General features: G+C 42.0%; 2 protein-coding genes across 4 annotated transcripts in view; one reads left to right on the top strand and one right to left on the bottom strand.

The window, feature by feature from the left end:
* The window catches only part of EXOC5 (exocyst complex component 5), a 28,632-nt gene extending 24,944 nt beyond the window's left edge, over nt 1-3,688 (bottom strand). Inside the window, exon 1 of one of the 2 annotated variants that reach the window (XM_084521485.1) lies at nt 3,513-3,688. In XM_084521485.1, the coding sequence (XP_084377611.1) occupies nt 3,513-3,539 (27 nt within the window). In that variant the 5' untranslated portion in view covers nt 3,540-3,688. The remainder of the gene's footprint in view (nt 1-3,512) is intronic. The other variant, XM_084521486.1, reaches the window with a different exon arrangement.
* A 35-nt stretch (nt 3,689-3,723) lies between these two features.
* AP5M1 (adaptor related protein complex 5 subunit mu 1) lies at nt 3,724-13,633 on the top strand. Of its 2 annotated transcripts, none has more exons than XR_014693707.1 (8): nt 3,724-3,897; nt 7,489-8,134; nt 9,609-9,836; nt 10,868-11,007; nt 11,735-11,820; nt 11,902-12,036; nt 12,282-12,378; nt 13,478-13,633. XR_014693707.1 is itself a non-coding variant. In XM_084521487.1 (8 exons), exons 1-8 carry the CDS (start codon nt 3,830-3,832, stop codon nt 13,558-13,560), a joined length of 1,464 nt encoding a protein of 487 aa, XP_084377613.1. In that variant the 5' UTR covers nt 3,724-3,829; the 3' UTR covers nt 13,561-13,633. The 2 variants fall into 2 exon arrangements, 1 of the variants encoding a protein (XP_084377613.1); XM_084521487.1 differs by having other exon boundaries at nt 11,921-12,036.
* The last annotated feature ends 757 nt before the right edge of the window (nt 13,634-14,390 follow it).

The following is a 14,390-nucleotide window of genomic DNA, read 5'->3' as shown; positions in this document are numbered from 1 at the left end:
GACTACCTGGAAAGCTGTTACAATACACGCAGCAACGGGTCTAAAACTGTGCAACACAACCCAACAGAGCCAGGAGTGGCTCTGGTTGATAGTGGTACTTGCCACAACTCCATTCTGATAATGAAACACACAAACACAACATCACTGCTTTTGATAAAGCTTGGGGCAGACAGACAGAAGTAACAGGGAAGGAAAAAAACAGTGTTTCAATAACTAAAAGCAAGGGTCGGAAAGCAAATATTGCCAGTCATTGCTTACATTAACAAAGCCACTTCAGTGTTCTCCAAAAAACACATTATGCCCTATCCAGTCGAGCCCAGCTATTTAACAGAAATATAAAAGCTTTTAAAATATATTTTGCAACTTGCCGAATCCTGCTAGACAGGGCAGGAACTCCAGCAGATCACCCGGTAACTCCTCTTTCAAAGACCGACCGGAGTAACTGTTCTGCTCAGCCAGTTAGGCTGACTGGTACTTGGTACAAGTCGCTCAGCTCTTCGCCCCAGTTCTTCCTGACACACAACATTGTTTCCTTTACACGAGTCCTCTTCATCAAAAGTTTTAATGCGATGTTTTCATACTAAGTATAAACTCTCTGTTTGTCATCTTTACATCTCAGTGTTTGGGAATGTTTTTGCAGCTTTAATTACAGGCGAAACGAGCCATTCCATGCAGTAACACTCCCTTCAGGGGAGTCCTCCAGCTTCGTAATTGCTTTATGGCTTTTCTCAGCACTTCTCCTTTATATGAAAATCACAACCACAACTTTTCCTCTGAAGATCCCGTAATCCAGCTGGAGTACCGCTCCATTACAAGGACACCAATGCCAAATACAACTCTGTGGAAGAACCCTATACAGAGGGTGCACTGTTCAGCGATGCTGTGTGCATACATCTATGGATGCATATATATACACACTCTCTATATATATCCTACATATATATAGTGATGCTACTTATAGTGGTGCTTTTTTTGGTGAGACAATATTTACAGGGCTTTTCTGCAAGCCAAAGTATCAAAGCCTGGTCTCCTAAGGAAGTCTGATATACATACCCTAGAACCGTAAGAAATAATAGCTGTGCCAACTTCACCCTAGCCATTACGCCTCTGTTCTCCTCTAAATCTCCCTTGAATATACGTGAACGCAGAGTGTCTGCAGCTCCCTCCCCTGCATCCCAAATGCCAGCAGCAAACAATTTGGTCAACTCCTAATCACACTGTGCTGCCCAGTCTCAAGGCCAAACCGAAGCTGCAGCAGCCACGTCCCCTCCGCCATCCTCCCCTCCGCCGTCCTTTCGTGTGCCCTGCTCTTCTGCAACGCTCCTGCCTCCCTCCTTCTGCAGCATCTGCATCACAAACCTGCATTGTTTTAACAATTTGACACAGCAACAGAGAGTGTTAATTAGTTTACTCAAACCTAAATGATGGCAGAATCACTACTAGATGCAGCCATAGTATTTTAAAAGGGCATTAACCTGGAACACGTCTGTTTAACAGGAACACTTACAGAGACTAAAAGAAGCTTAAAGTCAGGTCTCCTTTGTCATATAAACCCTGTCCTGTATTACTCAAACAGTAACCGTAGGGGATGTTATGGTGTGCAGCATGCTGACCAACAGAGTAAGAAATGAGCTCTTTCTTCTGAATTTTCACAAAGGGCAAACTAAAAATAATCTCTTTGATTTATAAAGAATAAATGAAGCTTGGGATGATCATTTTAAGACATGGTTCCATGATTTCAAATGTTCCCGCTGCAAATCCAAAGTTTTAGTTTTGTTTAAAAAAACCTCTCATACAGACTTTTTAATGTTATCTTGATAATATGGTCACCTATAGCTATCAGAGAGCCTAATTCCTATTTTAATTTTCCTCTCCAGTTCTGCAGAAACTGCTGAAAATCAGCTTTTACAAATGTCATTTGCAAGTTCTTTGCCTGTTATCTGATGAGCCTCAACAGTCAATTTCTTCACAGCTTTGAACTTCGCTCTAGCTCCAGATGAATTAACGTGATCCTATCCATTCAGCCAATACTCCTGATTTAATAAGAGATAGGCCTGAAGTGGATGATAACCTGGTTTGATCTGGTCTGTGTAAGTGAAACTAAACTGGACCCAGCCACATTAAAATCCAGTTTAGCAATAATTATTTTTAAATTACATTTTGAATTATACATAGAAGAATGAGTCCCTGTTGTGTCCATTTTCAGCACAGATCCTTCTATATAATTTCATATATCCATATTGAAAGTTACTTTCAAACATGCTTTCATGCAAGCATTGAAGCCAAATACCACCCTCAGATTCAGCTCAGGGTTACTCCCATAGTAAGTATCTTCATGCTCTAACCTTCATGGCAGCCACCTCAGACTAAAGTACCACACAATATTAGTTTAGTTAATGTCCATATAACATCTCCTGCCTTTGTAGTGACAGAGAAGTGAGAGCAGGAGAGAAAGAAATCTAGTTTCCATATCCGAAAACAAGATTTCAAGCCTTATCTCTAGGCAAAGCTCTCGCCTACTTTGCAATTCCACCTTTATTGCTATTGCAAAATGAAACACGTTGTTGCGTGATCTGGAACTACCAAAACATACAGTTTTCTTTCCACATACAGGTCATTTCCCATTCACCATCCCACAAAGAACAGAAGCACACAGTCCTCATGTTGGGAAATCAACAGACTCCTAGAGAAGAGTGTTAAGGAGGTGCAGAGAATGTATCAGGCCTGGCATCTACCTGCTTAGAAGACACTATATTATTCTTGCTATTTTTTTGAAACAGGCAAGCAAAAAGACATGAGTCATAACACTCGTGTCAGAATAGTGATTCATAAATACAAGCGAGCACAATGCATTTATGTAAGAGTATATAGAGGACCCTACAGCGAGACACGAGACCTCTCCTGAGGGCTGGGGAAAGCGAGTCCTGGTGTTAACACCAAACAAGCACCAGGCTCTTGAGTGACTCAACAAGCAAACAGGGGATATCTGGTACCGATACCTCACCCCCTGCACAAGCAATGGGGACAAACACTGCCTGATAACCATGGGTCCCATCCTGAAAGGCCACGGTCCAGACCAGAAGAGAAGCTCCTGGAGTGTTGTTAAAATTTCCTGCTCATGGCCTTGGGCGAGCAAGTTGGCTTCTTGCACCACAGTTCCACAGCAGCTAAAGGCAGGGCAGAGGTCTTTCCTTATTCTCAAAGGCTTGAGAATAAAGAACACTACGGTGCCAGGGTCAACCCAGTATGTGTGCTGAGGAGGAGATGGGCTGCTTTTCCAGCCAGGCCCTCACACACCCAGGACCCCCAGCAGAAGGGGGCCGTGCATCAGGCTCCCTACAACCCCTCAGCCGCTGGGCGAGGAACAACAACACCCCCCAGCCCACCACCCGAACCCCTCACACCCCACATTTTCCCACATCCTCACGTTTTCAGTGCACACCCATCGGGGCAGGAGGCCCCATTTCCCTTCCCCGGGCCCTACCTCGCCCGCAGGCTCCCCACACACCCACCTCGAACAGCTCGGCCGCGGCGGCCATGGCGCACGGGGGTGGTGGTGGTGGTGCTGGTGGGGGGCTCCTCAGCGGCTCTCCGCCGCCCCACCACCGCCTCCCATTGTGTCCCCCAGCCCCGGCACCGCCACCACCGGCAGCAGCAGCCTCGGCACCGCCTCCACCCGCCGGAAACAGGCTTGCGCCGGGCGGCCACCGCCGCACGCAGCTCCCGGCTCCTCCCCGGTCCCGGCCGCCATCTCCTGCCCTGCCCCGGCCGCCCCCCATTGCCCGCAGCCATCCCCGTCCCCCCCCCACCCTCCCCTTAGCCCAGCGCCATGGCGCTGCGGGCGCTCTGGGTGCTGAGGCACGACCCCCGGGCTGGCGGCGCGGTGCTTTTCTCCAGGTAAAACCCTTCTTGCGGGGTTGTGCCGCCGGGGATGGGGTTGGAAAGGGAAAGGGGAGCTGGGCAGCGCTGAGGTTATGCTCTCATAGCGGGGCTGAGGCTGCTCCGAGCACCCCTTGCAGCCCACCCCCCCCCCCCCGCCTCATCGCCCTGCTGTTATCGCTGGGGGGTTATCTGGTGTATTTTTAGCAGCTTCTGTGTTTTGCACGGGGCTTTCTCGGCTCCGTTCCTCTTTTTGTGTTGGTTTCTCTTCTAAATCTTAATTTTTAAAAAGGTCTTGCCAAGCTGCTCTCTGCTTTGGTATGAATATTGATGGAAAAGCCGAGGTGGCCATGAGGAAATGCTGTCAGAGGAACAGGCAGAGCACAGAGCATGCATTTTGTTTATAAACTCTTAGTCTTGTTCATTAATTGCACTGGAAATACAGCATTTTCAGGGAGAAATTTAACTTTCAATTTGATTTTCATCTTTGCATACAAAGAGGTTTTTAAGTTAGTGAACCAAAGCAGGACTTCTTATTGTTATTCTGAACTCTTGCATACTTTTAAATAAGACTTCGGGCTAGGTGAGTTGGTTTGGTCAGTCTGGGAAATGTGCCCATTTCCTTGCACTTTATGATTCCAGAGGACTTGGTACCAAAGAACGAGAGGAAAAACAACTGGGGGATAGGGAAAGAAGAAATGCTGAGACCTGGATAATGACGTGACTTACAGTCCTCATCTGAATTCAGAAAAGCTGGAGAGAAAACCTAGAAGGATAAAAAAAGAGCAAGTAGAGTGTCTTCCATCTTCGGGTGCAGACAGCTCTCCACGCTGGGCATTCCTCTGATTGTTTTAGGATTAGTATTATAGTCCTTGTATTACCTACAAGACTAGAGATGAGGCCTCTCCTCTACAAACACAGAGAAAGAGAAAGCCGTGTCCCAAAAGTCTGCGAGTGTAATCACCAAGGAGGACCGGGGGGGGGGTGGTGACAGGGATATGCGAAGTAACTTGTCACACAGTGAGCGGCAGAGACAAGGAATAGCAGTCCTTTGAAAAGGGCAAACTCGACTTGATACTTCAAGTGATTTCCAGACTTAGATCTTTCAAGTTCCCAGAGGGAATAATAGGGCTGTGGAAACCCCAAGTTTATCCTCCTAACTGACCTTAAATTCAACAAAGCGCGTAGACAATATAAAGAATGCTGGATCACATGGAAACTGTTGGTTTCGGGACTTAGGCACTCAGCTGGAGATACGTGAGCCCTGATCTTTAACCTTAGAGAAGACATCTGGGACATCAAAGCATTCCAGTTTTTTTGAGCTGATCATAACTTAATTCAGGCAACAAGTACGGTCTCCCTCTTGAATCACCAAAGCTCATTCATCCATGGAAACTTTCATCTTTTTAAGTTTTCATCACTTTCTAGAGGGGAATACTGAAAAACCAAGATCACAAGGGGTAACTAATCATCTAATGACTCAGCTAATGCTGAGGAGGTTCAGCAGGAGGAGGAGAAGGTTGCCATGGTGTGGGGACAGCTTCAGCAAATGCAGCAGGCAGACTGGGACAGAAGACAGACAGAATTAGAGTGAAATATCTCCTCTTCCTTTGCTTTGGAAACAGCAGCGGAAAATAAGAGATGCTTACCAACATTATGTGCAGCTGCTTATCAATAACCTTGGTTGGGAAACCTTCACAAATTTCCAAGCAGCGAAATCACACTGTTTCCTTGCTGTTCAAAATAGATGTGAGACTGTAGGGAGGCGTTTTACTGTCATCAGTATCCTGTTTACGGATCTTGTAGCTCAGGCTTCTCTCTGCTTACACTTCCCTTTTCCTTACTGAGGAAAAAAAAAAAAAGCCCTAGATGCCTGATTAAGAAGCAAAGAAAAAAGCACAGTCAGTGAAAATAAGCATGAGGAAGCATAGCTGCCTCCAGCAAAAAACTCTGCTACTCAGTTTAAGAAAAGATGATGTAGGTGGGACTTGTAGGCAATAGGATAAGAGCCATGCAAGCGTTCAGGAACAGAAGGGGGACGTTAGGTGTGGAGGTCACAGATAAAAACAAAGTACTACATTGCTGGGATTACAAGTTCCATGGCAATTTAAGAAACAGCCTGTCAACACGTCTTTAAAGAAATCGTTTAAAAAGTGGAATAATAGAAGGCTCATGTGTCCACGGATTTGTTTCTCCCATGTTTGTTTATAAGTGTGCCTGAGCACAAACAAGCATATGGCCTGAGACAACGGCAAGGTGATTCATGAAGTGATTTTAGTTCCCAGCGTGTAACCTGTGACAGGGATTTTGAGGGTCTGCAGATAACTACTATGGGAATGCGCAAAGAGGAATATAGAAAAGCTAGCCCGTTATCAAACTCAAATTAAGAAAGAGTCAGGGGAGTTTGTAGTTCCAAAAAAGCATGAAAACCAATGCATTAGTGGAAGTAAGCATTTTTCTTTTCTCTGCTATTTATTAAAAGACAGCTTTTAAGTTTTTCTTGATAGATTTAGGTTGGTTTTTGAAGAAATTCATCCCTCTTTCCTTTAAAATAGTACTGCTTCAGAAGAGAATGGTATGATTTTTTGCAAACATTATGTCTAGAAAATTTGAAGTGAAATACGCACATTGATGCAACATAGCAAATTTAGAATATACAAAACTTTGTCTCTGAGACATGAAGATTACATCTTAAATAATCCAAAGTCAAAAAAAAAACAAAAAACAAACAATGAAACAGTCATGACAGCACTTAAGCCACACGCATTGCACCTGCACTGTAGAGTCCAGTTTGCCCCCTCACAAAAAACATGCAACTCTTGCTGGAAGTATTGGACTTGGACACAGTGAAATCTTTTTGGCTTTACAGTATTGTAAAGATTTGTAGTTAATCTTGTTAATTAGTTAAAGCAACTGCTGCAGATTTATTGTGCAAGCTCAGAACAGCAATGCGAAGCCTGTATATAAGTAACTTCAGTGATACTGTCCAAGAGTAGAGTAGCAGAGCTATAGCAGTAGCATACCGTAGGTAGGCAAAAAGCTCTTGTAGTTGAATTTGATTATGTGTGGCAGCCGTCTTCTTAAAGTGTCTGAAAAGTTGTCTTCGGTGTGATCTCACCTCTTAGAAATACTTTGTTGTTGAAGATTCATTGCACTGGTAGGTCACGCTTGGGTTCGTTAGTGTTGTTTAAACATTTATATATCTTTGTGCAACAGGACAGTAGACAGACAGATACACATTTCTTTTAAAAATAAAAGCATTTGCTCCAAGTTTCCAGTGAAAATCTACCTGCTAGTACAAATCCTAATTACATGTGAAATAGTTTTCTTGACTGTGGTTTACATTGTGATCCTCTCATTCTTTCTATCAGGACACTGCCAGTGTCTGCTGGCATGAGGTTACTTCTAGGAGCTTGGCCTTCAGGAGCTACACTGATACTTGAAACACATCCTTGGCTATATCAATGTTCCAAAGATTTTTGTGGTGTTTTTGCATTCTCTGACAGCCAGAAAAGGGGTGGTGTGCTTTTGCTTCTTGGAATCCTGTTGGTATGATATTTTGGGTGGGAAAAGATGAGACAGTAAGACACTCTTATTTCCATGTTGCAGGCGTTACCCCACCGTTGAAACACGCGCAGAGGCCTTCAACGGATCGACGCATGTGGCTATCCCATCTGACAACGATTTTCTTAAAGCCTTGCTCTTTGAACTTAGGCTCACGGATGACCAGAGTTTTGTGGAGCATCGGGATACGTGTACTCGAATCGATCATTCATCGGTACGTTCAGTTCGCGTCGAAGGAGGGGATCTCTGGCCTGTGGTGGCTTTCCAGAAGAGTGGTCTGATCTATGCATGTCTTCCACTGGTTGAGGAGACCTTGGAGCCCCGGCCACCCCTCCTTACCATCCGTGGACTCTCTCAAGGACTTGCTCTTCTGTTTGGCATTCTGGACTACATTTCTCCGAGTCGGAAAAATGAAGCTGAGATGAGTGCAAAAATAGGCCAGCTTCGAAACTTGCTTATACAGGCCTGTCCGCTCGGCACCCCCTTAAACACGAACATAAGCAGTTTAAACAGCTCGTTTGATGACATTCAGGTTATTCCTACAGATGAGAAGCAACCGGTTTGGAGATCCAACACGTATAAAGGCAAGCCTCAGGTTAATGTCTCTATCACTGAAAAAGTCAAGTGCATGCAGTATGACAAGAGAGATGTCGTGGACATGTGGCAAGTTTACGGAGTGGTGAATTGCAAGGTGAGAGCATTTCTTGTGCCGGTCTCACCAAAATGCTTTTTGTGTAAGTGCACTAGGAAATTGAATTCTAATTTAATTTTACCCTGATACGTGGTGAGTGAATTTCTAATATGGTAAAATTTGAAAGCATAGCAAACTATTACATATTAGTGTGTTAGCAGTGTTTTTTATTTTGGTCTTTACTGTTTTTTTTTCTGCACACTTCATACGTTTTTCAGTAACTATTTATGGGACTTAAATCTCCAGCAGTAATTAAATTGCAAGTATTTTCCCATATGTTGTATTCTAAACGAAATAGGGAGAAGTTGTTTCATACAGCTTTTGCATATAGAGACTAAGAAATAGTAGTGCTAACACCAAATTTGTTTCCGGCTATCTAATAAATAATGAGAAGACTCATTCAGAAATAGTTAGTCTGCAAGTGTCTTTACAGAGCATTTTTACTTAATTTTCTTACCATACAAAAATTAAATCTTCTATTCAATTACAACAAAATTTGAATCCACATAAGAACTGTTGATACAGAATCCATGGAAATGAACTAGTAGCACAACTAATTTGAATGTTTTTATATATGGCAATGGCTTTTATTGTTTAATACTAAAATTTGGGGAATGTTGACTAAATAGATTAATAGTTATTACAGAATACATTAACATTTTTGTATATTCTATAATTGGTGTATTTAACATTCTTGGTTCCAAATTATACTTGATATATTATCAAAGTACACTGTGTTTGTAACTGCCATTGTTTTAAGAGGAGAAAGACGTAATAAAAAGTGGATCATGCTAATTTAATTACTAGTAAGAGGTGGGATACTTGTCTCCAAAGGAAGCCAACCTAAGTACTGCACTTCTGAAGACTTGCTTATTTCCCACCAGCCATGCTGGTAGGGATTATGTGGGTGAACAGCTTCCTGCTCTCAGAGGGACAAGTTTCTAGGTCATCTTGCAGAGTGGATGGTCTTACATAAATGAAAGCCTTGGTATAATCATGTGCTGCTGAGCTGGCACGCAAAGGGACAAGACAATGGAGGCACTGCACATGGTTGCTGTGAGAAAGCTGACGTGGGACCACAGTGGCCATTAATAGCATGCTGCAATCCATTAAGCGGATGTTGTAAAAGTAACTGAATTAATTAGACTGTCACCAAGTCTGTTTATGTAACATTCAAAATGATTTAGCTATAGCAGTAAGTCCTTGGCTTGCTTATGTGCTGGTTTGCTGCTAAAGAGCAGCTCTCAATTAAGAGACATCTAGCTAAGGCTGCACCACTAGCCGTACAGGAGAGTCTACAGAACTGAGAAAGGGACTTTGTTTTGAAAGTATTTGTTAGTACTAACATTTAAAGCCAGCTGAACAATTTTAGTGTGATGGTTTAATACATGTATTTGTGTTTGATTTTTTGAATATCTAATTCTGGCTTAAGGGAAATATTGTAGAATAATCTTTTGTCTTCATTTTTTCCCAGTGTGATATAGAGGGAGCTGCGCCAAATGTAACCCTCACTTTGAATCTCCCAACTAATGGCTCTCCACTCCAAGATATCCTGGTCCATCACTGCGTGACTTCCGTTGATCCTGCCATGCTCATGTCCAGCAGTGTCGATCCACTGGATGATTCTGTGTATAGTGGACCTTACAAATTTCCTTTCATTCCTCCTTCAGATTCATTCAACTTGTGTTACTACACTTCCCAGGTAATAACATCCCTGACCCTCGTTGTTTTCCAGCCCTCAAACAGGAATAAAAATACCTGTGGTGTTGAATGCATCTAAATGCATCAGTGTGACCAGCAGGGCTAGGGAGGTGATCGTCCCCCTGTACTCAGCTCTGGTGAGGCCACACCTCGAGTACTGTGTTCAGTTTTGGGCCCCTCGCTACAAGAAGGACATCGAGGTGCTTGAGCGGGTGCAGAGAAGGGCGACGAAGCTGGTGAGGGGCCTGGAGAACAAGTCCTACGAGGAGCGGCTGAGGGAGCTGGGCTTGTTCAGCCTGGAGAAGAGGAGGCTCAGGGGCGACCTTATCGCTCTCTATAGGTACCTCAAGGGAGGCTGTAGCGAGGTGGGGGTTGGTCTGTTCTCCCACGTGCCTGGTGACAGGACGAGGGGGAATGGGCTTAAGTTGAGCCAGGGGAGTTTTAGGTTAGATGTTAGGAAGAACTTCTTCACTGAAAGGGTTGTGAGGCATTGGAACAGGCTGCCCAGGGAAGTGGTGGAGTCACCATCCCTGGAGGTCTTTAAAAGACGTTTAGATGTAGAGCTTAGGGATATGGTTTAGTGGGGACTGTTAGCGTTAGGTCAGAGGTTGGACTCGATGATCTTGAGGTCTCTTCCAACCTAGAAATTCTGTGATTTCTGTGATAAATAGGACTCTCAGTCCAATACAGGCAGGTAAAATGTTCTTTATATCATAAACTGTTTGGAAGGCACTTCAGGACTTGAGTCATCTGCGTCACTTTCAGAAGGTGCCAGTACCTTTGACTGCTTTTAATTTGTGAGCAACTTAGATGCCTGAATTAGACAGAATGAGTCCAGGATGAGATTTAAAGTACATACATGGGCAAATCTGTGTATGGTAAGTAGCCCAAAGAGTTTGATGGATACTGCTCAAAACCGCTTGGCAATTAACAACTTTATTTTTTGAAGTACTTTAGCAACTAAGACAGTATATAACTGATCTTACAATGGTATTGTTGTCATATCTTGAGAATTAATGTGGTTTTCTCCAGGTGCCTGTTCCACCAATTCTGGGATGTTACCAACTCATTGAAGAGGGATCACAGTTAAAGTTAACAGTTAATTTGAAGCTTCATGAAAGCATAAAGAATTCTTTTGAATACTGTGAAGCTCGTATACCTTTTTTCAACAGGTAAGAATAAAGAAATCCTAAATAGATTTGTTCCTTTTCTCTGTGATCTTCCAAATACTAACCTGTCAGGAGTCCATGTAACAGATTGTGCCCCATCAAAGACACCAACTTTGCAAATATTGGGAAACAGCCTTGGAATTGTTCTGACTCCTGACCAGAGTATTTGGTAACATTCTCAATACTTCCATGGAGTATCCTGTTTCCCTGTGTTATTTTTTTTAATGTGAAATGCTGCTACAATCCTCCAGGTGGATTATGTCTTGAGAACACTTCTAAACCAGGGTTACCTGTTCCTTAAGACTGCTAATCCTAGCTACAGATCAGCTTATCAAAAATACAGTTATTTAAAATTAAAGCGATAGTTTTCATGTAAGCCTCTCTGACAACTGCAGTAACTACGCTGTCACATAATTATAATGAAAATTTACAGATGAAATGATACAGAGTTGCTGATGGTGATCATAGTGTTAGTAAAATGCTATCAGTGAACTAAAGACAGTAAAATATCTATAGCTCTCATGATTACTAGGTTGAAACCACAGTGATTTCCTCCTGCCCTGTAATTTCTTTCCATAAATTAGCATTTTGTTTAGATACGTGTGATTTGTCTGAATGCACATAAATAATGTCTTTCGGCATTTGTTGCTTTCTTTAACAAAATTATTGTTAACAAATAACTGAATGGTATTAATTCCAGTGGCTTTATTGCTCCTTTTTCATGCTGTAGGGGCCCAATCACTCATTTGGAGTACAAAGTTAGTTATGGCCAACTGGATTTGTCACGAGAGAAGAGCCTACTGGTTTGGATCATTGGTAAGTAGAATACCCCTGTGCACTCATCCTTCCCCCCATTGGTTTTCTCTAGCGTAAGCACAGCTGTATCATTTCTTATAGATGCTGTTTCTGGCTTTAGGACAGAAGTTCCCTAAATCTTCAGAAGTCTCTCTTACTGGAACTGTGACTTTTGGTGCTGCAGGTGAAGAGCACCCAACTGACTACGTTTGCACTGGGAACACGGCTTATGTAAAAGTAAGTCATGGTCTCTGTGAAATGCTGCCTTAATAGCCATTTTTTTAATCATCTTAAACTGGTTATGAAAATACACTGATTTTAATGCGTTGCACTCAGTGTAGAGTCTTCTGCTGTCTTGCAGGATTTGATGTCCTGTCTTTTTGGGGTATGCTTGCACACATAAAGCATCTAGCACAGGTTGCCAGTGTTTGCACAGCAGCCATTACACTATGCATTTTACCATGTATTTCCTCTTTCTGTAGATGTATTTTAGGATCCCAGACTTCACACTTACTGGATGTTACGTAGACCAGCATTCTGTCCAGATCTTTGCACCAGGAAAACCCAAAATTACTGCATGTGAGTTACTAAAAATGTCAATTATAAGTTTAGTATGCAGTTTCTGATAAATAAATCAGATATCAATGATTAAAATAACGTAGATAAAATTGGACAAATCTTTTTCCTTGGGACATACCAGAAATTTTGTTTTCTGCTTTGTACTTTTTCTTGCAATGGTTAATGGTTTCTTGGAGTAGGGACTGGCGTCACCTTTTTAGATGAAAGCTCTTACTGCTAAATGACCAAGTCAAACCTTCTCAGGCTCTCTTGCATTCACCCTGGTGTTTACAATGTTCTGTGTAATGGCAGAACTTTATAATAATGGGGGGACAGAGAACACCTTGCTGTAGTCTGGCCTCTTGTTTAGGACACTTATTTGAAGATATGTGTGGACTGGAAGTAAGGTCTGCAGGCACAGAACTCAGCTCTTGCACACAAGCTGAGACTGTTGCTGTCTGTTGGTGTCATCATACCATTATCTGTTGGGGGATATGGTTCATTAAATCTGTGGAGCAGAAACCACTGCCTGTTCTGGAGTTAACATGTCACTTCTTACATGTCTGCACCAAAAATATACTAAATGGGAACACAGTCATTAAATCTGGCAGTCATTAAATCTGAGCATTACCGTATAATAGCAACATTTTTCTTTGTTGCTTTCTGTCTACTGCAACTTCTGTTGGTCGTGTTAGAAATAGTCTGTAAATGCCTTGAAAACTGTGATCTACACTGTTAAGTTTGTGATGGGTCACGTTCGGTCCTAAACTGTAACACAAAAAAGCATCACTTTCATACTGTGTTTTATATCAAGTCTGTGATTTATATTCATTGAACAAAATCTGAGACATCTTCTTGCTTTTGACTTAACCTCTGAATTTTAAGCTTATGACTAGTACATTAGTAAAAGTAATTGAAGCTGAGATTTTAAATGTATTATCATCAGAAATAATTTTCAAATAATGGTAAGGGTCTTACAGTTTAAAGAGGCCAATACATCCTTACTAGTTTACAGAAAAGATATATTAGCAGTCTCTTAACTTGGATGAAAGTATATCTGATTGTAAAGTACCCTGTAATGTTTGTTTATCATGTCTTTTTTTTCCCATTTGTTTTTTAGCCCGGGAACTGATTTCATCTGATTATTACATCTGGAATTCTGAAGCATCAGCACCTATCATGTACAAAAGTTTATATTACTGATGTAATTGTGAATGATTTTTGTGATTAAACAAAATAGGGAATTAAAGTAATACCATGATACAATGAAAATAAATTTGATCCAGTGTCGTTTTGTTTGTTTAAAAACCATCTGTTGTGATTAAAAACAAATGAATTCACTTCTCTTAAAAACATAAGTTTATTTTAGATTGTTTAGTCCTGGATAACAGCCTAGAGAAGACGATTTGAATTGTGTTTTCCCTGGCCATTTTTACTCTCCATTCTAACATTAACTGGTACAATACCTAGTGATACAGATGATACAGACTGGTTTGTGTGGGCAGGTCTTCTGGGAGGACACCCAGTTACTTCGTTGGTTTTGTGAACCAAAGAGCTTTCCGAGACATGAAAGCTTTCAGTGTCTTACTCCATTCCTGAAGTTAAAAGAATCTGATTAGTTTCTTGATAAGCAGGACAGTCAAAAGCAAGAGTTCGTTCTTTTCACAAGATTATTTTGTGTATGTATGTACAGAATGTATGAGTCAATAATTTACAAGCGTCTTAAGAGAGACAGTGTGACATGAACAGTGCTACTAAAAGGGGAGACAGTACAGGAATCTTTATGGCCTCTGTCAGTAAAAGTGGTGAGTTCCCCTTCATACATGCATGCAAACTCTAATTAGTATTAGTAAGGAACCAGAGATGTAAACCCATTTTTTCAAATCACAAGACACTGAGGAGGCAAAAGCAGCTAAGCTTGCTGGAGGTTCCAAAAAAACATCACCAAGCCATTTACCTTAGAAAAATAAGCATAAAAGAAAAGGACTCAGTTTACAGAGGCAGACCTCTAATTTTGAGAAGAAAATTGGTAT

Source organism: Aythya ferina (genome assembly GCF_964211825.1).
Source record: "Aythya ferina genome assembly, chromosome: 5".
NCBI lineage: Eukaryota > Metazoa > Chordata > Aves > Anseriformes > Anatidae > Aythya > Aythya ferina.
Note: the sequence above shows the minus strand (reverse complement) of the source record. Positions and strands in the feature narration are given on the sequence as shown.